This window comes from Saimiri boliviensis, chromosome X, assembly GCF_048565385.1.
Source record: "Saimiri boliviensis isolate mSaiBol1 chromosome X, mSaiBol1.pri, whole genome shotgun sequence".
Lineage (NCBI taxonomy): Eukaryota > Metazoa > Chordata > Mammalia > Primates > Cebidae > Saimiri > Saimiri boliviensis.
This window is the reverse complement of record NC_133470.1, coordinates 68,349,743-68,374,202: the sequence shown is the minus strand read 5'-3', so window position 1 is coordinate 68,374,202 and position 24,460 is coordinate 68,349,743. Positions and strand designations below refer to the sequence as shown.

Sequence of the window (24,460 nt, the reverse complement as noted above, 5' to 3'; positions counted from 1 at the left end):
AGGGTGGGGAGGGTTGAGGTGAGACTGGAGGAAGAGGAGGGCAAGTCACGGGCGGAAGACGGGCTAGGATAGAGGCTTCGATCTGGGTACTCGTAGCTGTTGTCACCGGGATGAATTGGCTTCTTTACTCAAAAGGGGCAGACAACGCTGGGGTCTTAACTCGTCTCCGCTTTATGCTTGTGGGAGGCGGTTTTTCAGGATTTCCTTCTCCGCGGCCCTCCTTCCCCCATACACTCGTGTAGCTCTGAGCCAATAGCTATCAGGCCGAGAGAAATAAAGACGCTAAAGGGTCGTGGGCTGGGACACAGGTTGGGTCCAGTTGATGGGGAGCGGAGGCTTTTCCTTCATCATTTGCCACCCCTTCCCCCTTTCTTTTCGTCCGGCACCCAGCTGATTCCGCGCCGCTTAGATTGGGAGGGGAAAGAGCACCGAAGAAGCTTTGAGGATCTGGTGAGTAAAGTTTTCATTTCAACTTAACCTAACTCTTTCTCCACTCCCTCCCCACCTTGTACCCCCAACCCGCCCCCCCCCACCTCTTAGCCGACGAGGTTCTAGAGCTCGGTGCGGAGCCAAAGAACGACTGCCCCTTCCCCCATCCCTGGTAGTCGGAAAAAGGGTACCTTGCCCTCCCCTTGGCCTTGCTTTTTTCCACCTGAAAACTCTGAAGAATGTGAGTTGATTATCAGAGGTGCCGTGTTGTGGATTATGAATATGGTACAAACATTGGGGAAGGCCCATTGTAGGAGGAAAAGGGAGAGAAACCAAGGGGTTATCTTGGGGCACGTACTAAGGTCTGACGCTGGCCAATGACAGCGTTGGTAACAGCCCGGAGTTCCGGATTAGTGGAAGAAAACTGGTTTCTGGTTGGTCCTGGCCTGAAATACGGGAACTAAGGCCAGGCTTGGTGTTTTTTTTGGGGGGGGGGGCGGGGAGGAGGGAGGCGTGGGAGGAAGGGGCTCAGGAGGGGAATTGACGGACCCGGCATTGGGGAAAACGACATAATTAAAAATAATAGGGAGCATCAGGCCAGTTTCAAATTTTGCCGGTTAGGTAATGGTCTACTGAGTAAAAGCATAATCGTTATGTATCTCGGATGTTATACGCTCATTCAATCATCTGTTAAGTCGTATTTGCATAGATCCGTTTTCATGAAATACAAACTGAGTTATGACTTTTTTGAGGATTGGTGAAACATGATTTTGGTTTTACAAGGAGACAACAATGGGCATATTTAAAAATGGAATATAGTTTAGTAAAGGACCAAAGGCATTGGATTGTCTGTGTTGTTTCTCCTGCAAATATAATTCATAGTATAAATGTACCTTCTGTTCAGCATTGACACACAAAAACAGGTGATCCTTATTTTGTGAGGGGGTTCCCTTGTGTTAGCTGCTGCCGCAGTGCATTGGAGGGTAATGAAAGGAGAAAGGAATGATGTTACTAAAATCTAAATTCAGCTATCTTTCCTTCAAATAAGATCCAAGTGGAGGAAAATCAGACAAAGTTAAAGAAAGTTGGAGGTGTATGTTGGACTCTAAATATAAATGATTTAAAATGTGCTTGCAATAAGATATTTAAATTGCTTTAGCGTTCATTTTGTTATTTTTGTTTGTATTATATTACAGCAGTGATGCCACATTATTATTACCAAGTCTACTGACTGTATTGTTTTCTTATATTTTGCAAGTCACAGAAAACAGTATAATTGTGATAAGGGTAAACTTGACCATCTGTACTATTAATAGTAACAATTTCTCAGATGGAGAAAATTATTTTTGAAAAACTTCATGTACGTATTGCCAGGTTAATTTGTAGTCAGTCTTTTTGTTGGATTTAAGTCTTTCTCTCCCCCTAAAAGAGTTAAAAACAGCAGTGCCTATTAATATGCTTTAACACTTAATGACTGATATGAGTTTTTATATGTAGTTTTAATACTGAGGTGTATTGAAAATGCTTTCCTTTACATTTGTCCCTTTCACAGCCTATATGTGTTTTTTTTAAGCAAGTAGCAAAGTAGATTGAAAGGAAAAAGCTTTTATGAATTTTTTTTTTTTTTAAAGACGGGATTTCATGATGTTGGTCAGGTTGGTCTTGAACTCCTGACCTCAGGTGATCCACCAGCCTTGGCCTCCAAAGTGCTTGGATTACAGGCGTGAGCCACTGCACCCAGCCAGCTTTTATGAAATTAACTTTACAGTGATAAAAAGGAAATGAAAATAAAAATAATTAAAAAAAGAGTCACCACACCAAAAAAAAAAACAAACCCAACAACCCAGTTTACCAGACTTTTTCTCATATTGTAAAGGCATATTTTTACATAATTGAGATCAGTGTCCATTTTATGCTTCATTTATTTTAACATTTAAAAATGTACTTGTGTATTTGAATAGTCATTATTTTAATGGTAAAAAAAGAGATTCAGTTGTATTTAAGGTGCTATGTTATTTGAACCAAGCTTCCAGTTGAGCATTTGAGTTACTTCCAGATATTTACTAATATCTTTGCATATTTAGGTGATCTTTTTCTGCTTTTTACTTTCTCCCCTATCCCTTCTGCCCCCAGTTACTTTCCTGGACTTTATTCCCTAAGTTGGAGTTATCAGGTCAAAGGGTCTCTTGAATTTTTTTTTTTTTTTTTTTTTTTTTGAGACGGAGTTTCGCTCTTGTTACCCAGGCTGGAGTGCAATGGTGTGATCTCGGCTCACCGCAACCTCCGCCTCCTGGGTTCAGGCAATTCTGCCTCAGCCTCCTGAGTAGCTGGGATTACAGGCACGTGCCACCATGCCCAGCTAATTTTTTGTATTTTTAGTAGAGACAGGGCTTCACCGTGTTGACCAGGAAGGTCTGTTGACCAGGAAGGTCTCGATCTCTTGAGCTCGTGATCCGCCCGCCTCAACCTCCCAAAGTGCTGGGATTACAGGCTTGAGCCACCGCGCCCAGCTGGGTCTCATGAATTTTATAGCTCTTGTCATATACTGTTTGCCCTCCAGAAGATTGTACTGATTTATAATGTCATTATCTAGGTATTTAGAGTGAGTTTTCTTTATAATTTTAAATCATTTGGTTTATTGAATAGTTAATAGATGTCAATAGCTCCTGGTTGACTTAAGTAGCTCTTTTTTTTTTTTTTTTTTTTTTTTGAGACAGAGTCTCACTGTCACCAGGTGCCAGGCTGAAGTGCAGTGGCACAATCTTGGCTCACTGCAATCTCTGCCTCCTGGGTTCAAGCAGTTCTCCTGCCTCAGCCTCGCGAGTAGCTGGGACTACAGGCACGCGCCACCACACCCAGCTAATTTTTGTATTTTTTAGTAGAGACAGGGTTTCACCATGTTGGTCAGGCTGGTCTCGATCTCTTGAGCTCGTGATCTGCCCGTCTCAGCCTCCCAAAGTGCTGGGATTACAGGCGTGAGCCACTGCGCCCAGCCACTAGTGAGGCTTAACCTTTAAGGAATTTAAAAAAACAAAAGAAAAGTGTTAATCCTTACATATGCTCAATTTTAACCTATCTTTTAAATTTACTTTTATATTTTATTTTTCTTATGTACACAGAGTTTCTTCTGTTGTTTGAACATTATCTAGAGATACTATGGTTTTCTTTTAAATGTCTGTTCTCGGTACCTATGGGCTTCTTTGTAAGAGAAGATGGGGCAGGGTTGAGTGAGAATTTGAACAGAAGTGTAGTGGCTGAGAACTGAACGTGCAGTGTTGGTTTGATTGCTATATTTGTCAGTGATATTGTTGATTAAAACTATTTCACATATGACGTGATTTTGAGTGGCTTCATTGTAGAAGAGATGGTATACTTTTCCTTGGCATTTTTTTTGAGATGGAGTCTTGCTCTGTCACCAGGCTGGAGTACTGTGGCAGGATCTCGGCTCACTGCAACTGCTGCCTCGCAGGTTCAAGGAATTCTCCTGTCTCAGCCTCCCGAGTAGCTGGGACTACAGGTGCACACCACCTCACCGAGCTAATTTTTGTATTTCTTTTTATTTTTTATTTTTTTTAAGACGGGGTTTCACCATGTTGGTCAGGCTGGTCTTGAACTCCTGACCTCAGGTGATCCGCCCGCCTTGGCCTCCAAAGTGCTTGGATTACAGGCGTGAGCCACTGCGCCCAGCCCAATTTTTGTATTTCTTAGTAGAGATGAAATTTCATTCTGTTGGCCATGATGGTCTTGATCTCTTGACCTTGTTATTCACCTGCCTCGGCCTCCCAAAGTGCTGGGATTACTGCCATGAACTACTGCGCCCAGCCTGGGGTAGATATTTTTTTAAAGTGCCATTAGAATGATGGATTGATAAAGTGTGGTCCTTGATTTAGCTGCATGTTTTGGATTGAAATTTAGGTCAAAGTATTAATAAATAGTATCATCTTGATTTACCTGGAATATTACATTTTATAGCAGTACTACAAACTTAAGGTATATTGGAGTATACAAAGGAAATTAACTAGGATATCAACATAGTAGATGGGGGTTGCATGGCCATGTATACTGCATATTTGAAACAAAAATCCTGCCTTTTATTCATATGTATACTTTCATTTGAACAATTGTCACTAATGCTTAATGTTCAGAATAATATTAAGGTAATGATAAATTGGGTTTCTTCAACATTTCATTACTACCGTTAGTAGTGGTAATGAAATCCTTAACTTCTGTTTTCTGAAACAATCATCTGATTCGGTGTTTACACCAGATTACATATTCTAGAAATCCTTGCCTTCTGTTTTCTGAAATGGTCATTTGATCTAGTGTTTAGTGTTTTACTTGTAATTTCGAACACAAGGGAAGGTGCTTTTTTCCTAAAGCTACTGGCAGTTAAATATTGACGAATCTGGCTCTGAAATGTCATTAAAAAAAAGAGGAATCTGTACATGAAGCTTCTTGCTCAGTTTATGTTGAATTGTAAGGTTTTTGAATATGGAATTTAAAATATAGCTCTCAATTTTTCAGGATTTTAAGTAATGATAGAGGAAACATTTTGAAGTTGTGATTGTTTCTGAAGTTTGATCTGGGCACTTTATTTTCTGCTTCCTAGTTGGATGTTACCACATAATAGAATTAGATTTGCTTTTTGCAATTCATCTTAGGGTAGATAATTTAAGTAATACAGACATCCTTTCATTTGTGGTGACCCTATTGAATTGTTGGCTAATTTATTGCTTCCTCCTTGGAGCTTTATTGGAGACAACAGAGTCTATGTTGTGTGTGTTTAAATGTTGTTAATTTATAAGTTTTTTTTTTTTTTTGAGACGGAGTTTCGCTCTTGTTACCCAGGCTGGAGTGCAATGGCGCAGTCTCGGCTCACCGCAACCTCCGCCTCCTGGGTTCAGGCAATTCTCCTGCCTCAGCCTCCTGAGTAGCTGGGATTATAGGCACGCGCCACCATGCCCAGCTAATTTTTTGTATTTTTAGTAGAGACGGGGTTTCACCATGTTGACCAGGTTGGTCTCGATCTCTCGACCTTGTGATCCACCCGCCTCGGCCTCCCAAAGTGCTGGGATTACAGGCTTGAGCCACCGCGCGCCTGGCCAATTTTTAAGTTTTATGTATTGAAATGGTGATTTGGAAACTTTTTAAAAAGCCACATTTTGCCGGGCGCGGTGGCTCAAGCCTGTAATCCCAGCACTTTGGGAGGCCGAGGCGGGTGGATCACGAGGTCGAGAGATCGAGACCATCCTGGTCAACATGGTGAAACCCCGTCTCTACTAAAAATACAAAAAACTAGCTGGGCGTGGTGGCGCGTGCCTGTAATCTCAGCTACTCAGGAGGCTGAGGCAGGAGAATTGCCTGAACCACGGAGGCGGAGGTTGCGGTGAGCCGAGATCGCGCCATTGCACTCCAGCCTGGGTAACAAGAGCGAAACTCTGTCTCAAAAAAAAAAAAAAAAAAAAAAAGCCACATTTTAAGATTTTTAAATCATTTTAAGGAGACTCCTATCGTAAGACTGAACCAGGGCCTGGTGTGGTGTCTTATTGCCTGTAATCCCAGCACTTTGGGAGGCTGAGGAAGGCGGATCACTTGAGGTCAAGAGGTCAAGACCAGCCTAGCCAACATGGTGAAACCAGATTTCTACTAAAAATACAAACATTAGCTGCGTGTGGTAGCTGATACCTACAATTCCAGCTACTCAGGAGGCTGAGGCATGAGAATTGCTTGAGTCCTGGAAATAGAGGTTGCAATCAGCTGGAATCGCACTGCTGCACTCCAGCCTGAGTGACTGAGACTCTGTCTCAAAAAAGACTGAACCAAAGATATAAATATGTTTAGGTGTGGTATATATGGTTTTTACATTTATTTCGCATTTTTTTCTTTCTTTCTTTTTTTTTTTTTTGTAGAGACGGAGTTTCACCATGTTGGCTAGGATAGTCTTGATCTCTTGACCTTGTGATCCGCCTGCCTCGGTCTCTCAAAGTGCTGGGATTACAGGCGTGAGCCGCCGCGCCTGGCCCACATTTTCATCTATAAAACTGAAAGCACCAGTTAGTGCTTATATTTGGAATGGCGTAGATTGTATTACCCTCATTTTGTATGCAAAATACTAGAAGTAATTTTATGCTTTTTATGAAAAACATTTATAGGCCGGGCGCGGTGGCTCAAGCCTGTAATCCCAGCACTTTGGGAGGCCGAGGCGGGTGGATCACGAGGTCGAGAGATCGAGACCATCCTGGTCAACATGGTGAAACCCCGTCTCTACTAAAGGTGCAAAAAATTACCTGGGCATGGTGGCGTGTGCCTGTAATCCCAGCTACTTAGGAGGCTGAGGCAGGAGAATTGCCTGAGCCCAGGAGGCGGAGGTTGCGGTGAGCCGAGATCGCGCCATTGCACTCCAGCCTGGGTAACAAGAGCGAAACTCCGTCTCAAAAAAAAAAAAAAAAAACATTTATAAAGATTATGTTTGTTACTGTCCTTAAAAAAAGCATACATCCATGATTATATGTTGTTAGAAGAACTTGAATCTGCATATAACACATTCAAGTGTTTTCACATTATCTCATTTGATCCTCCCCAACTACTCTAAAACACTGTATTTAAATTCCAGACATACCTGTATTATTTTCTTAACCAGCTGTTCTCCAACTACTAATAATAGCTTAAATTGTCAATTGGAACAGCAGAATGATCTTTTGAGTGTTGGTAGCATAGTTATTGCATCTCTAAGTGTGGAAGCAGTTTAAGCCTGTATGATTTATTAACTGCTATGTGGACACAGCCATAGTTAAGAAGAACAGGATGCATCATGGGATATCAAAAAGCATGATCTGGGCCAGGCGCGGTGGCTCATGCCTGTAATCCTAGCACTCTGGGAGGCCAAGGTAGGTGGATCACCTGGGGTCAGGAGTTCAAGACCAGCCTGGCCATCAGGGTGAAACCCCATCTTTTTTTTTTTTTTTTTTTTTTTTTTATGAGACGGAGTTTTGCTCTTGTTACCCAGGCTGGAGTGCAATGGCACGATCTCGGCTCACCGCAACCTCCGCCTCCTGGGTTCAGGCAATTCTCCAGCCTCAGCCCTCCTGAGTACCTGGGATTACAGGCACGTGCCACCGTGCCCAGCTAATTTTTTGTATTTTTAGTAGAGACGGGGTTTCACCATGTTGACCAGGATGGTCTCGATCTCTCGACCTCGTGATCCACCCGCCTCGGCCTCCCAAAATGCTGGGATTACAGGCTTAAGCCACCGCACTCGGCGAAACCCCATCTTAAAAAAAAAAAAAAAAAAAAAAAAAAGCATGATCTGCTCAACCCCAGTGCAGTGTATTGTGCTTATTATGCTAACTGATAGGTATTATGACAGAGGTAAATATCTGGAAATTAGTATTCCTGACTACTACTGACTACTGACTTGCTTGAGACACCATGTGCTCTCTGAATATGTTGGCTTTAGCTATTTGTCTAGATTGATCCTTAGCACCTTTTTTTCCCCACATGTGGGCTCTAAGGAATGTACTTTCAAGGATTTAAAATCCTTATGGAGATTTATCATTAATCTTAGGGAAACTGGTATCTCAGTACAAATGAGATATTGTAAAAGTGAAGAGAGCTGGTGTTAGGGACTAATAATTTGGATTCAGTGAATTTGCTTTAAAATTTTGTCCTGAGCATCTTTGTCACATTTGAATATTAGTTTTAGTTCCTGTGTTTTGGTTTTTGTTTTACTACTGATGTTGATTACTGATTGATTAATAAACACTTTCCTTTTGGTAGGCTGCAAAATAGTATTCTAAAAAGGCAGTTTACGGTGGCTGACGCCTGTAATCCCAGCACTTTGGGAGGCTGAGGCTGGCGGATCATGAGGTCAAGAGATTGAGACCATCCTGGCCAACATGGTGAAACCCCGTCTCTACTAAAAATACAAAAATTAGCTGGGTGTGGTGGTGTATGCCTGTAGTCCCAGCTACCCGGGAGGCTGAGGCAGGAGAATTGCTTGAACACAGGAGGAGGAGGTTGCAGTGAGCCGAGATCTAGCCACTGCGCTCCAGCCTGGCGCCTGGCGACCAAGTGAGACTCTGTCTCAAAAAAAGAAAACAGACAGTTTAGTGTTTGTCTCTCATAATTTAGAGATGCCCTTCCTTGCTTGACATTATTTACATGGGATTTTGTTGTTAGTAGAAAAGACCCTAATATTTAGTATGGACCATAGCCTTTACTTGAGTGACACGAGCCAAATTATTTAAGCCCTCAGAGATTGAATTTCTTTAATTATAAAATGAAAATTTTCCATTTCAATTAACAAAATACATTCTTTCACATTTAACTCGGTGTTTCACCACAACAAATGGAAAATTTTCATTTTATAATTAAAGAAATTCAATCTCTGAGGGCTTAAATAATTTGGCTCGTGTCACTCAAGTAAAGGCTGGAGTGCAGTGGCATGATCTTGGCTCACTGCAGCCTCTGCCTCCTAGGTTCAAGCAATTCTGCTGCCTCAGCCTCCTGAGTAGCTGGGACTACAGGCGCCCGCAACCACGCCTGGCTAATATTTGTATTTTCAGTAGAGACCAAGTTTCACCATGTTGGCCAAGGCTGGTCTTGAACTCCTGACCTCCAGTGATCCGCTCCCCTTGACCTCCTAAAGTGCTGGGATTGCAGGCGTGAGGCACGTGCCTGGCCCTTAATATTTTTTAACATAAGGGGCATATAATAGAGTACTATGAAAAAAGAATATTTAAAATGTCAGTGTCAGAATTAAACCCAGAATGAGTGAGCTGCGTCTGTTAATTAACACAAAAATTAATGTATGTCAAAAGATATTTAGTGTGATTTGCATTTTTTATGAATGCCAGTATTAATATTGGTGTAGTATTCACTTTTAAACAAATGGGAGGTTTATTGTGAGTCTTTCAGATATCTTATTGCAAGGATTCTCAACGCTTGTGATTGAGCGTATCCTGAATTTATTTTCTCTATATTATCTAGATTTATATATTTAGTTTTTTGAGACAGAGTTTTGCTCTGTGGCCCAGGCTGCAGTGTAGTGGCCCTCACTGCAAACTCCACTTCCTGGGCTCAAGCCATTGTCCTGCCCTAGCCTCCAGAGTAGCTGGGATTACAGGTGTGCACCACCACACCCATATAATTTTTTTTATTTTTAGTAGGCACGGGGTTTCACCATGTTGGCCAAGCTGGTCTTGAACTCCTTACCTCAAGTTATCAACCCGCCTTGGCCTCCCAAAGTGCTGGGATTACATGCATGAGCCACCATGCCTGGCCTGTTTTTTGTATTTTAAGTTACCCTGTTTAAGATGTTTTCTCATGCACTTTAGTATCTGCCATTGTGCCTTATAGTTAGCTTGTTCTTAATGATTTGTTCAGTTTTCTTAACTTTTGTTAGAAGCATGATATCGCTGGGCGCGGTGGCTCAAGCCTGTAATCCCAGCACTTTGGGAAGCTGAGGCGGGTGGATCACGAGGTCGAGAAATGGAGACCATCCTGGTCAACATGGTGAAACCCCATCTCTACTAAAAATACAAAACATTAGCTGGGCATGGTGGCTCGTGGAGGCTGAGGCAGGAGAATTGCCTGAACCCAGGAGGCGGAGGTTGCAGTGAGCCGAGATCGCGCCCATTGCACTCCAGCCTGGGTAACAAGAGCGAAACTCCGCCTCAAAAAAAAAAAAAAAAAAAAAAAGAAGCATGATATCTATATTTTTGGTTTATTTTATCTGCTAGTTGGTACTGAGTTCTTTTGCTGGACATTTTCTCTACAGAGCACCTTCTAGAATGTGGGTGGGTCCCCTGTCCTTGTCTTAATTTCATCTGCCCTCAGGTTATAGTGCTTTTTGTGCTTGCTTTAGGCAATATCAGTCAAGGAATACTTGACCCTAGGAGGGTCACTTCTGGCTGTCTCTTTCTTGAGGAAATCCTAAAACTAGTAAAAAGAAAAAGAAATGCTATGCATAATGATTAGCATTTTCAAAGGAGAGTGATAGAAAGTTTTAACATTTTGTAGGTGCAAGTTGAGAAAGGCCTGCCTGCTGTCTTTTTTTATTCCCTGCCCGGTTTTTCACTTCTCTTTTTTTTTTTTTTTTTTTTTTTTTTTTTTTTTTTTTTGAGATGGAGTTTTGCTCTTGTTATCCAGGCTGGAGTGCAATGGCGTGATCCTGGCTCACCACAATGTCCGCCTCCTGGGTTCAGGCAATTCTCCTGCCTCAGCCTCCTGAGTAGCTGGGATTACAGGCACGCGCCACCATGCCCAGCTAATGTTTTGTATTTTTAGTAGAGACGGGGTTTCACCATGTTGACCAGGATGGTCTCGATCTCTTGACCTCGTGATCCACCCGCCTCAGCCTCCCAAAGTGCTGGGATTACAGGCTTGAGCCACCGCGCCCGGAAGCACTTCTCTTTCAAATACAACCTCCGCCTCCTGGGTTCAGGCAATTCTCCTGCCTCAGCCTCCTGAGTAGCTGGGATTACAGGCACGCGCCACCATGCCCAGCTAATTTTTTGCACCTTTAGTAGAGACGGGGTTTCACCATGTTGACCAGGATGGTCTCGATCTCTTGACCTCGTGATCCACCCGCTTCGGCCTCCCAAAGTGCTGGGATTACAGGCTTGAGCCACCGCGCCCGGCCTTTTTTTTTTTTTTTTTTTTTTTTGAGGCAGAGTCTTGCTTTGTCACTCAGGCTGGAGTGCAGTGGCACGATCTTGGCTCACTGCAACCTCTGTCTACTGGGTTCAAGCGATTCTTCTGCCTTAGCTCCCTGAGTAGCTGGGACTACAGGTGCTCGCCACCACACCCAGCTAATTTTTTTTTTTTTTTTTTTTTTGAGACGGAGTTTTCGCTCCTTACCCAGGCTGGAGTGCAATGGCGCAATCTCAACTCACCACAACCTCCGCCTCCTGGGTTCAGGCAATTCTCCTGCCTCAGCCTCCTGAGTAGCTGGGATTACAGGCACGTGCCACCATGCCCAGCTAATTTTTTGTATTTTTAGTAGAGACGGGGTTTCACCATGTTGACCAGGATGGTCTCGATCTCTCGACCTCATGATCCGCCCGCCTCGGCCTCCCAAAGTGCTGGGATTACAGGCTTGAGCCACCGCGCCCGGCTAATTTTTGTATTTTTAGCAGAGACAGGGTTTCACCATGTTGACCATGCTGGTCTAGAACTCTTGACCTTGTGATTCGCCCACCTTGGCCTCCCAAAGTGCTGGGATTATAGGCTTGAGCCACCGCCGAGTCTTTTTTTTTTTTTTTTTTGTACACGTATTTGTATTTCTTTTATTTGTTTTTTGAGACAGGGTTTCTGTCACCCAGGCTGGAATGCAGTGGCTCCATCATGGCTCACTGCAGCCTTGACCCCCTGGGCTCAATTGATCCTCCCACCTCAGCCTCTGAGTAGCTGGGACTACAGGCATGCACCATCATGCCTCCCTATTCATTTTATTTTTTGTAGAGACCAGAGTCTCACTTTTTTGCCCAGGCTGGTCTTGATCTCTTGGGTTGAGTCGATCCTCCTGGGATTACAGACCTCATCCACTGTACCCTTGGGGTGTTTCATAAAAAAAAAAAAAAGTTTTTTTTTTTTTTTTTTTTTTTTTTTTTTTTTTTAAAGGTGGGTTTTCACCATGATGGCCAGGCTGGTCTTGAACTCCTGACCTCAGGTGATCCACTCATCTGGGCCTCCCAAAGTGTTAGGATTACAGGCGTGAGCCACCCCGCCCAGCAAAAAAAAATAAAATAAAATAATAAAAATCCCTTCTTAATGAGGAGATATTATGCGCTAGTCACCATGCAAAGTGTTTTATTTCGTTGGGGTGCCTTTCTCTTTACTTGGAATGCCCTCCTTTCCCTTTCAGTCTTGTGAACTTTTGATATATGTTTCAAGGGTAAAAATGGACAGGAACTCTTAAACCTCTAGGCAAAATTAGGTGTACTGTACTTCTTTGCTTCCTTAGTTCTCTGTACTGACCTCTGGGCACTTGCAGCTTTAATTCGTTTCTATTTACTATTTTGTTTGCTCCTCTGAGACTATGAGTTCCCTTAGGGTAGCAATTTAATCCTTCCCTTGCTTCCCTATATGTTAAACGGCTGAATGGATGCCAAGTGTGAATGATTGTCTTTGTCCTAAATGAATCTTGGGAGATAGTTATCCTTACTCTTTTACAGATGAGGAAGTTCAGGCTCAAAGAGACTAAGTAACTTTGCCTAATATCACATAAGTAGTAACTGGGGATGCTACAAAATTCAAATCAATCTCTCTACTGGATCATACTACCAAAAAAGAGTAACAGCAAGTACATTTTAGAGCCTGAATAATCCCAGCTCTCATACTTCAAAGTACCCTGCTTATCTTTATCTCTGTAGTACATTTAAATTTATATAAGCCTTTGCTGTGTTTTTCAAAATCCATTTTGTTTTCTGGCCCTAAAGAGCAAAAGATTACATGACTAACTTTTGTATCTGCCTATTCCATCCTCTGCTCAAAAAAAAAAAAAAAAAAAGCCCAGGCAAAATATTACATTTTACTTTTTGAGTATGTAATCCCAGTTTGCTGCTTCATTTAACTTCTGTAGCCATGGTCTTGCAAAATAAGTAGAGTATTCTTTGTGTATTTGTTTTTTAGAGTTACTTGTCTGATACTCTTATTTTTAAAAGCCAGGGTAAACAAATGTTTTTGGAGTCTGAAAATTAGTATTTCGAGTGTAGCTCCTGGTGCAGTCCTGGCCTCCTGAGATTTGCTGTCTTTTACATTTTATTCTGTGCCCAGCTGGATTTCTTTTAACTAAGTACGATGAATAGTATCATCTCAGCGAGTTCTCTGGTCTTCTCTGTTGTCATAATGATTCTGAAATGTGATAATTCAGTTATGAAATTTGCTTTTTAGGTCAGCCAATCTAACTGTCAAGAAGGTTTATAATTTAGGGTTAATTTGATGTCTTTCAGTTTATTCAGATTTACAGTTTTCATTGCTTTGTAGCTTCGTGTTAATGATCTCTATCCTTAAAATGTTTCAACCGCCTTAAGAGGACAGTAGTAGAAAGAGCAGTGGGCAGAAAAATCCAGACTCCTGTTTCATTTTAGCACTTCTGAATCTGTTTTCCCTTCTTTAAGGTGTGAGGTTAGGTTGATTATACATAGGGATCTTTTCATTTCAGACACTCTATAATTTAACTTTTAAAGCTGTTTTATAGAATAATACAGAAGTTTGAATTATACCCTTAAAAAAAAAAACTTTTTGGTAGAGATGGAGGTCTCACTATGTTGCCTAGGCTGGTCTCAAACTCCTGGCCTTAAGCGATCCTCCCACCTCTGTCTCCCAAGTGCTGAGATAATAGGCATGAGCCACCAAACCGGCCTCGAATTACACTCTTTTTTTTTTGTATTATATACTTAAACTTTGTTTATAAATAATGCTTTTCTTCTGCATATCTCAGAGTACTTAACTGTTAGAGTTGGCCATTACATTCCAGAGAGATAAATGAAATTAGAATGTTTGAGCTTTAAACAAAAAGAGTGGTTTATAATATAATACATGAATTTTGTAGACTGTTATATAACAATATAGATTTATTTTAAAATGTAAAAAAAAAATATTCTGGGTAGGCAAGAATTCTTATGTCTGAAAAGATCACCTTTAAAAAGTTCCAGCTTCAATCAAAAGCAAATAGATTAAAGTAAGCAGTTAACTACCCTTGTAAGACTTGAAGTTTGATTTAGAAGAAACTGTTTTTTTTTTTTTTGAGTTCAATGGTGTGATCTCTGCTCACTGCAACCTCCACCTCCCAGGTTTAAGTGATTCTCCTGCCTCTCAGCCTCCCAAGTAGCTGGGATTATAGGCATGCACCACCAGGCCCGGATAATTTTGAATTTTTAGTAGAGATGGGGTTTTTCCATGTTGGTCAGGCTGGACCTCAAAGTGCTGGGATTACGGGTGTGAGTCACCACGCCCGGCCAGAAACTTTAAGAACTACACAGATACAGTTTGGAAGCTTGATAATGTTGTTTGAAGGAGAAGCTAGCATGTTGACACTCAAGATTGTTATTGCCATTATTTTGATAGACTCTGTTTCTCTAGTACTGTTATAATCAAATTTGTATTGATTTTATGAAAAAAGAACTTTTTCAATGTGACTGCTTAGAAATCGAGCAATTTTCTATTATATAGAGTGAAAATCAAACTTGTTTATTGTACAAGTCTTTAAAAGGGGGATGTTAGGAGTAAATTGTATTTGCTGAATATATAGTCCTCATTTATAACCCTAAATGATTCTGTATTTTTGAATTATTACTAACTGATAAAACAATGAGCTGAAAAGCAGACATTATTGTTTCTATAAAATGAAATAGCCGGGGAGCTTAAGATGTCAGTTTAAGATGTAACTCCCAAAAAATTTTCTTTCTATAGGAGGGTAACTCTAAGAATTCTAACTATTGAACCCCCATTTTCTGGATTGTATATGCTAAATATGTTGTATTTCTAGGGTAGTTATTAAAGTTTTTATGTAACAACTGAATAAATCTTGAGTTGGTCCAGAGGATGAAGAAAAGAATTACCAGTAAAGATGTAAACTGCTGGCCGGGAGCTACGGCTCACTGCTGGCCGGGAGCTACAGCTCACTCCTGTAATCCCAGCACTTTGGGAGGCCCAGGCGGGCAGATCACGAGGTCAAGAGATCGAGACCATCCTGGCCAATATGGTGAAACCCCGTCTCTGCTAAAAGTACAAAAATTAGCTGGGCGTGGTGGCATGCGCCTGTAGTCACAGCTACTCGGGAGGCTGAGGCAGGAGTATTGCTTGAACCCGGGAGGCGGAGGTTGCAGTGAGCCGAGATATAGCCACTGCACTCCAGCCTGGCGCCTGGTGACAGAGTGACACTCTGTCTCAAAAAAAAAAAAAAAAAAAAAGATGTAAAACTGCTACTCCGTGTAAATCCCCTCTTACAACATTTACTTGATAAAAAAAATAATGGCTGATAACAGAAACCCAGTTTATCCAAGACAGTTTTGGGAAAGAAGACGTAAGCTGTACCTTAAGACTTTTAAAAAAAAATTAATTTAATTTAATTTTTTTTTTTTTTAAGATGGGGTTTCACCATGATGGCCAGGCTAGTCTTGAACTCCTGACCTCAGGTGATCCACCCACCTAGGCCTTCCAAAGTGCGAGGATTACAGGTGTGAGCCACCGTGCCCTGCCTAATTTTATTATTTATTTATTTATTTGAGACAGAGTCTCGCTCTTTCGCCAGGCGCCAGGCTGGAGTGCAGTGGCGCCGTCTCGGCTTACTGCAACCTCTGCCTCCTGGCTTCAAGCAATTCTCCCGCCTCAGCCTCCCAAGTAGCTGGGACTACAGCCATGTGCCACCACTCACAGCTAATTTTTGTATTTTAGTAGAGAAGTGGTTTCACTATGTTGGCCAGGATAGTCTTCATCTCTTGACCTTGTGATCCGCCCGCCTCGGCCTTCCAAAGTGCTGGGATTTACAGGCGTGAGCCACCGCGCCTGATCTCTTAAGACTTTTTTTTTCTAGATACATATATATATATATATATATATATATATATATATATATATTTATTTATTTTTTTTTTGAGATGGAGTCTCACTCTGTTGCCCAGGCTGGAGTGCAGTGGCACGATTTTGGCTCACTGCAACCTCTGCCTCCTGTGTTCAAGCAGTTCTCTGCCTCCGTCTTCCGAGCAGCTGGGATTACAGGCGCCTGCCACCAGGCCCGGCTGATTTTTTTTTTTTTTTTTTTTTTTTTGAGGCGGAGTTTCACCCTTGTTACCCAGGCTGGAGTGCAATGGCGCGATCTTGGCTCCTCGGCTCACCGCAACCTCCGCCTCCTGGGCTCAGGCAATTCTCCTGCCTCAGCCTCCTGAGTAGCTGGGATTACAGGCACGCGCCACCACGCCCAGCTAGTTTTTTAGTATTTTTAGTAGAGACGGGGTTTCACCATGTTGACCAGGATGGTCTCGATCTCTCGACCTTGTGATCCACCTGCCTCGGCCTCCCAAAGTGCTGGGATTACAGGCTTGAGCCACTGCGCCCGGCCTTGATTTTTGTATTTTTAGTAGAGACGGGGTTTCACCATCTTGGCCAGGCTGGTCTTGAACTACTGACCTCGTGATCCACCCGCCTCTGCCTCCCAAAGTGCTGGGATTACAGGCATGAGCCACCTTGCCTGGCCTCCTAGATACATATTTTTAAGGCTACTAATTATATTTGCATGTAGTCATATTTAGGAAATGCCTAAATGTGAGGAATATGAATTATAAACTAGAATTTTAGGATATCACTCTGTAGATGATAGGAAATGATTTATTCCTATTTTTATTTTTATTTCGTAGAGATGAGGGTCCTGCTGTGTTTACCACGCTGGTCTTGAACTCCTAGCCTTAAGCAATCCTCCTTCCTTGGCCTTCCAAAGTGCTGAGATTACAGGCATGAGCCACCGTGCCCAGCCACAAAGTATTTTTTTAGATTGAATCAGCAGTTGCTTTGACTTTAATATTACCTCCATATTTTACTGAAACATAGCTCTGTATAGTTATTTGCTTGGAAGAAAAACTAAAGATGTGAGAAATAATGGAAAGAATTTACTTAATCCTCTGTCCTGATCAGTAAACTAAACCCTGGAGATGCAAATCTGAAATAATCTGATTACCGTTCTTCTGAGCATCATGACAGTTGAGCAGGCTTCTGTTATTTTATTTCAGTTAGATTCAAATTGTTTTCTGAAGGAACATACCAAAGATATATAGCAGGATATAATTTAAAACAAAAATTAGTCACAGGTGATTTCACTCATATTCCCAGAATTCTGAATACATGTTGAACTGTGGTTCTTTGACCTGTGTTTCCTAGGAAAACAAAAAGGCACCCTGATATGAGAATTTGAGATTTTTCCTCCAAGAATTCTTCCAATAACATTGATTATAGTTAGACTTTACTTTGGTTTTTATTCACTTAATCAACAAATATTTATTTATTCCTGCTTTATGCCCAGCACTTTCTCAGGTGATAAGAATACAGCAGTGAAGAAATCACAGAATATATCTTCTCTCATGATGATCACTGGAGATGATTTACAGAATTATTCTTTTGTGTTTTATTGTTGTTCTTTTATTTTTTTTGAGATAGGGTCACCCAGGGGCTGGAGTGTAGTGACAGCAACACAGCTCACCGCAGCCTTGACCTTTTGGGCTCGAGCAGTCCTCCCACCGCAGCCTCCTGAGTAGCTGGGACTACAGACACATGCGCCACAATGCCCGGCTCATTTTTTATTTTTTGTTCTTTTTTTTTTTTTCACTTGTTTTTATTCAGAGCTGTGTTTTTAAATTTTTTTGTAGGGATGAGATCTCACTATGTTGCCCAGGCTGATCTCAAACTGCAGGGCTCAAGTGATCCTCCTACCTTTGCCCTCCAAAGTGCTGGGATTATAGGCATGAGTCACCTTGCTGAGCCTGTTGTTGTTCTTGATTGACCTGCTGGTAATACTATTGATGTGTGTCCTATTTAATGGCATATATATATTTGTGGCACTTATAAAACTTGACGTTGTAGCCAGAAGAAGATTTTCGGACCTATTTCCAGATGAGGATGTAGATGTTCACTTCATCCAAAGATTTTTAATATTCTGGTTTTCTGTTTATTGTTTTAATAATTGGGTATTTATGAAACACCTCAGAGATGTGTACATTGGCTTATATTAAAAATGCAACACAATTTTTCTTTTATGATTTCATTCTTATATACGGTGTCTAATGTACAGAATTTTGTTTTTTTAAAAACAAGTTTTGTTTCGAGGAATTTTGGCTACATAGCTGACTTATTTAAAGCATAGTATTTATAAAATTGTTAATTTTATACCTTTTTATAAACAAGTTAACTTTTGTAGGAAAGAAACAGTTTTGCTTTACTGGTTGTAGGTTTAGTGCAAGTAATACCTTTCATTTGTGTTCTTATCCTTTGTGTAGAATCTAGGTCTTCTGATTTTGGATCAGTTCATCATCACTACTGAATGAATCAAGTAAAAGAGAGTTTACTCATCACCTGTGTGCTTTTTTGATTTTGGCATGTTTAGTTTAACAGCTAAGCAAATGACTTGATCAAGATATTTAAATATACATTAGTGTTCTATGCCACGTAAATGTTGTTATATCATTTAAATGTGCTTATTTTCTGACTGTCTCTTAAATTTGGTCAAGTATTAAATATTTAAAATTTTCTTTTTCTGATCACACACACACACACATACACACACACACACACACACATATTTATTTTTTGAGTCAAGGTCTCTGTCGCCCAGGCTGGAGTATGGTGGTGCTGTCTTGGCTCACTGCTACATCTGCTTCTTGGGCTCAAGTGATCCTCTTACCTCAGTCTCCCGAATAGCTGGGACTACAGGCAAAGCCACCACATCCAGCTACTATTTGTGCTTTTTGTAGAGACGGGGTTTCGTTGTGTTATCCAGGCTAGTCTCAAACTCCTGGGCTCAAGCCATCTGCCTGCCTCGGCCTCTAAAAGTGCTGAAATTATCTGCTTGAGCTACTGTACCTGGTCCTGATCCCATATTTTATATATTTTTATTTTTATTTTATTTCTTTTTTTGACTCAGTGTCTCGCCCTGTGGCCCAGACGAGAGTGCAATGGCACAGTCTTGGCTCACTACAGCCTCCATCTCCCGGGTTCAAGTGATTCTCCTGCCTCAGTCTCCCAAGTAACTGGTATTACAGGAGCGCAGCACCACGCCTGGTGAATTTTTTATTTTTAGTAGAGACAGCTTTTCACCATGGTGGCCAGCCTGGTCTTGACCTTCTGACCTCAAGTGATCCACCTATCTTGGCCTCCCAAAGTGCTGGGATTACAGGTGTGAGCCACCGCGCCTGGCCCTGATTCCATATTTTAAAACTCTATAATGGAACAGTTTAGTAGTGGAATAGATTGATATTTTTAAACCAAATAAATGTGTTTTTTCCTGTGTTTTATTTATACTTTTTTAGGTGGCAGCCAATGCACACATTCCTCCAGACTACCTCCTTAAAATTTGTGAGAGGATTGGTCCTTTACTAGATAAAGAGATCCCTCAGAGTGTTCCTGGGGTACAGACATTATTAGGTGTCGGTCGGCAGTCTCTGCTACGGGATGCCAAAGGTGAGATTTTCAGAATTTAGAACTGTGATACCAGAGGAAGGAGTGGAGAGTAGCTTATTTTTAGGTTGAGCAAATGTTCCCATGCTTTTCTAAATACTCGTCTTCTGGTTTCTCTTATCTTGCCGATGTTTTTGTTTTTTTAGTGTACACGTAAATTTTTAGAGACCTGAAAAGGAGACCTTTTGTGTAAAAGTGAATATATAGAGGTAACGGATATAAAATACCTTTGTAATCATGGAATAGAGATATCAAAGATTGCTGCTTTGATTAGTACAGTATAAATACTTAAAATACTCTTTCATTATAATGTTCTTACTCTTTATTAGTTTTGATAATATCATCCTAATGATATTGTGCATTTTGTAACACATAAATGAAATATGTACAGTTTTTTTCTTCTCTCTTTTCTGTTTTTTTTTTTTCTTTTTAGTTTTGTGGTTTTATATATGTACAGTTTTTATATTTGAACATATTTAAACAAAAATATCAACCCATCAGTAATTGTTAATTAAGTTTTTCTACTGTGCTGATTTTCAGTGTTTTACAGATTTTTCTCAAGTTTTACATGGAACCTCAATATGTCAAACATATAAAGTGGTATTTGATAAACATAAAAATGTAAAATTAGGCATTAAATTTGTAAAATTAGGCATTAAAGATGCTTCTTGGAGTAATAAATAGTTAATATCTAGCAGCCCATTTATTTCTATGTTTTGTTTTTTTAGCATACTATTTTAAAATATCCTAATTCGGCCAGGTGTGATGGCTCACTCCTGTAATCCCAGCACCTTGGGAGGCCAAGACAGGCAGATCATGAGGTCAGGAGTTTGAAACCAGCCTGGTCAACATGGTGAAACCCCGTCTCTACTAAAAATACAAGAATTAGACGGGCATGGTGGCGCACACCTTTAGTTCCTGCTACTGAGGCTGAGGCATAAGAAACGCTTGAACCCAGGAGGGAGAGGTTATAGTGAGCTGAGATCACACCACTGCACTCCAGCCTGGGCCACAGAGTGAGACTCCATCTCAAAAATAAATACATAAATAAACACATAAATATAAATAACTAACCTAATTCTCCAAGATAAATAGTTGTGTAATGATACCAGATTTTAAGCATCTCATTTTATACCTTATTAATTGAGTTTATTTGGAAGCTTTGAGGAGAGCTTTTGGCTTTTTGTTTTAAAGCCAAGTTATTAGTAGTATTTAATATGTCTTTACATTTTTTGCCTTATGAAAGTCAGAGAAAAAGACACAACTATTTATGATCAGTTACCATCTGATATGCAGTGCTGTTGTCTGTTATGACACAGCTGGCAAGTATTTCATAATATGAGCATGTACCCAATATGCCTGAATTTTCCCTGGTATACTTGGGCTATAGTTATATCCTGGCTTATGCAATTTTATATGAGTAGATGTGTAAGCCTAAAAATCAAGAAAAACTGATGTAAACTTAAAAGCTTATTAATCTGTGACATATTTACGTAAAATTCAAATATGTGCTTAATAAAAGCTTTAGTTCAAGACTAGCTTAGAAATAAAATATCCAGATGATATGTTAAGGTGTTGGTGTTTACCAGTTATAAATTTCATTTGTAACATGTTCAAATATATGCCTATTATTTTCATTTTGGTTTAACAGTTAAAAATGTATTCCAACAAATGAAATTAAAATCAGACATTTACTTCTGAGACATGGTTAACAAAAAAAGCTGCTCTATTTGTTAGCTAACATTTGGTCTTTTTATATAGACTGTAAGAGTACACTATGGAATGGGTCTGCTTTTGCGGCTCTACATAGAGGCAGACCTCCAGAACTACCTGTAAATTATGTGAAACCTCCAAATGTGGGTGAGTAATAGATGTATGTTATAAACAGATTGTTTATTATATTTTTATTATACTTTTAAGTTCTGGGGTACATGTGTAGAATGTGCAGGTTTGTTACATAGGTATACACGTTCCATGGTGGTTTGCTGCACCCATCAACCTGTTATCTACATTAGGTATTTCTCCTAATGCTATCCCTTCCATATCCCCCCCACCCACCGACAGGCCCCTGTGTGTGATGTTCCCCTCCCTGTGCCCATGTGTTTTCATTGTTCATTTAATAAATGGTGTTGGAAACTGACTAGCCATATGCAGAAAACTGAAAGTGGACTCCTTCCTTATATAAAAATTAACTCTAGATGGATTAAAGACTTAAACATAAGACCAAAAACTATAAAAAACCCTAGAAGAAAACCTAGGCAATACCATTCAGGACATAGGCATGGGCAAATAATTCATGACTAGTCCAGATTTTTTAAACATTTTTACTTAAAGCAAATATAATGTTTTATAAAAGGTGATCTTTGTGTTCTTTATTTCATTTCACTTCTTTCTTAGCAGAAACATTTTTTTTTTTTTTGAGATGGAGTTTCACTCTTGTTACCCAGGCTGGAGTGCAATGGCGTGATCTCGGCTCACCGCAACCTCCGCCTCCTGGGTTCAGGCAATTCTCCTGCCTCAGCCTCCTGAGTAGCTGGGATTACAGACACACGCCACCATGCCCAGCTAATTTTCTGTATTTTTAGTAGAGACGGGGTTTCACCTTGTTGACCAGGATGGTCTCGATCTCTTGACCTCGTGATCCACCCGCCTCGGCCTCCCAAAGTGCTGGGATTACAGGCTTGAGCCACCGCGCCCGGCCCAGCAGAAATATTTTTTAATGTAGTACAGATGTTTTTAGCCATATGGTTGTCTATTTACATGTCTATGTGCTGAGTTTCCCAAACAAAAGTACATTCTGCTTATATGTGTTGTTTTCCAAAATTATAATGATGATATACATTTTTATATGTCTGTATTAATATAAAAAGTCACCTTTCTTGGTTCCAGTTTAATGAAATTCACATCTCATTCAAATTATTCTTGGGACATGTCTGGCCAGACCATTAAGAAGAAATACTAGTAGTGGTTCTCAAAGAGATCTAGTTACGAAACTATTTATATTAAAGTTAGCTCTCACAAAGTATGTGCAAAACCAAGGTGCTGCTGGGTGAGTAATTGCTCCTCTGCTCCCTTACTTTCTCACTCTTCTAAAATATATATATATATATATATATATATATATATATATATATATATATTTTTTTTTTTTTTTTTTTTTTTTTTTTTTTTGAGACGGAGTTTTGCTCTTGTTACCCAGGCTGGAGTGCAATGGCGCGATCTCGGCTCACTGCAACCTCCGCCTCCAGGGTTCAAGCAATTCTCCTGCCTCAGCCTCCTGAGTAGCTGGGATTACAGGCACGCGCCACCACGCCCAGCTAATTTTTTGTATTTTTAGTAGAGACGAGGTTTCACCATGTTGACCAGGATGGTCTCGATCTCTTGACCTCGTGATCCACCCGCCTCGGCCTCCCAAAGTGCTGGGATTACAGGCTTGAGCCACCGTGCCCGGCCCTTAAAATATTTTATATACTATATAGTGCCTACAGAATGTGCCTAAAATTTGAAAGGGATGAATTTCAGATAGAAAAATATGAAAATGGCCGGGCGTGGTGGCTCACGCCTATAATCCCAGCACTTTGGAAGGCCAAGACAGGTGGATCACCTGATGTCAGAAGTTCCAGACCAGCGTGGCCAACATGGTGAAACACTGTCTCTATTAAAAAAAAAAAAAAAAAAAAATTTTTAAAAGAATACTTTTTTAAAAGAAATACCTTTTTTTTCTTTTTTTTTTTTGAGACGAGTTTCGCTCTTGTTGCTTGGGCTGGAATGCAATGGCGCGATCTCGGCTCACCACAACCTCCGCCTCCTGGGTTCAAGCAATTCTCCTGCCTCAGCCTCCTGAGTAGCTGGGATTACAGGCATGCGCCACCATGCCCAGCTAATTTTTTCAGTCTCTACTAATTTTTGATAGAGACGGGGTTTCACCATGTTGACCAGGATGGTCTTGATCTCTTGACCTCGTGATCCACCCGCCTCAGCCTCCCAAAGTGCTGGGATTACAGGCTTGAGCCACCGCTCCCGGCAAGGAATACTTTTTATGCAATAAGCTTATATAGTTCATTTACCTTCAGAGGTTACGTAAATTGAAGCTAGAAACAATTCTTAAAATGTATTTAGACAAAATAACTGATTAGACATTCATAGGACTTATTAAGGGAAATTGGATACTCTGAAGTATATTGCTAAAAGTACTCTTCGATAGCCTGGATGTTACTTGGGAAAGTTGAATCTCACTGAACACGGTATTGCTAACTTTTTTTTTACTTTCAAGCGTAGTTTGTTTATCCACCGGAATTTTCCAGTGTTCACTTTCCCTTAAGCTTTAGTCATAATTAATATTTTGAATTGAGATAACTTTTGTTATTCATGCATTTATTTATTTTCAAAGATACAATATTTTTAGCTATGCTGTCAACATTATTTTGTAGTCTTTATACTTCCGTGGTCACATGTGAAATGCTGAAGAGCAACCATTAGAGTATTAGGTTTATAGGCCTTCTTTATCCCTTCTTCTCTTCTCACTTTTTTTTCTTTTAACTAAGCATATGCTTTCAAACTTCTGCTTGTGTTGTAAAATAAACTCTCTACACTGATTTGAATCAGTTTGTTATTCTTTTAGTAATTGCTTAGGAATCATCATGTCCCTGGCATTTATGCTTTTAAATTCATTTTAAATCTGCCATGTAATTTGGGAGGAGCTTTTAGAATAGAGGCAATTCAATCATGATATGTTTTCACGTAATACCTGATACTCAAGATGCTTATTAAGTTTAAGTTATTTAGAATTCAAAGCCTGATAAAAACTCAGTAAGATGGATATGAAATCCAGTTTGTGATTTGAGGTAGTTTTCTCTTCCTGGGTCAT

The 24,460-nt window shown here is 40.4% G+C and overlaps 1 protein-coding gene across 2 annotated transcripts in view; it reads left to right on the top strand.

Annotated features, from left to right (window-relative positions):
• Nucleotides 1-24,460, top strand: part of BRWD3 (bromodomain and WD repeat domain containing 3) — a 134,925-nt gene that overhangs the window by 859 nt on the left and 109,606 nt on the right. The window contains exons 4-6 of one of the 2 annotated variants that reach the window (XM_003936828.4): nucleotides 391-450; nucleotides 19,446-19,596; nucleotides 21,355-21,453. In XM_003936828.4, coding sequence (XP_003936877.2) covers nucleotides 391-450; nucleotides 19,446-19,596; nucleotides 21,355-21,453 — 310 coding nt within the window. Of the gene's footprint in view, nucleotides 1-390; nucleotides 451-19,445; nucleotides 19,597-21,354; nucleotides 21,454-24,460 lie in introns of those variants that run through there. The other variant, XM_074391860.1, reaches the window with a different exon arrangement.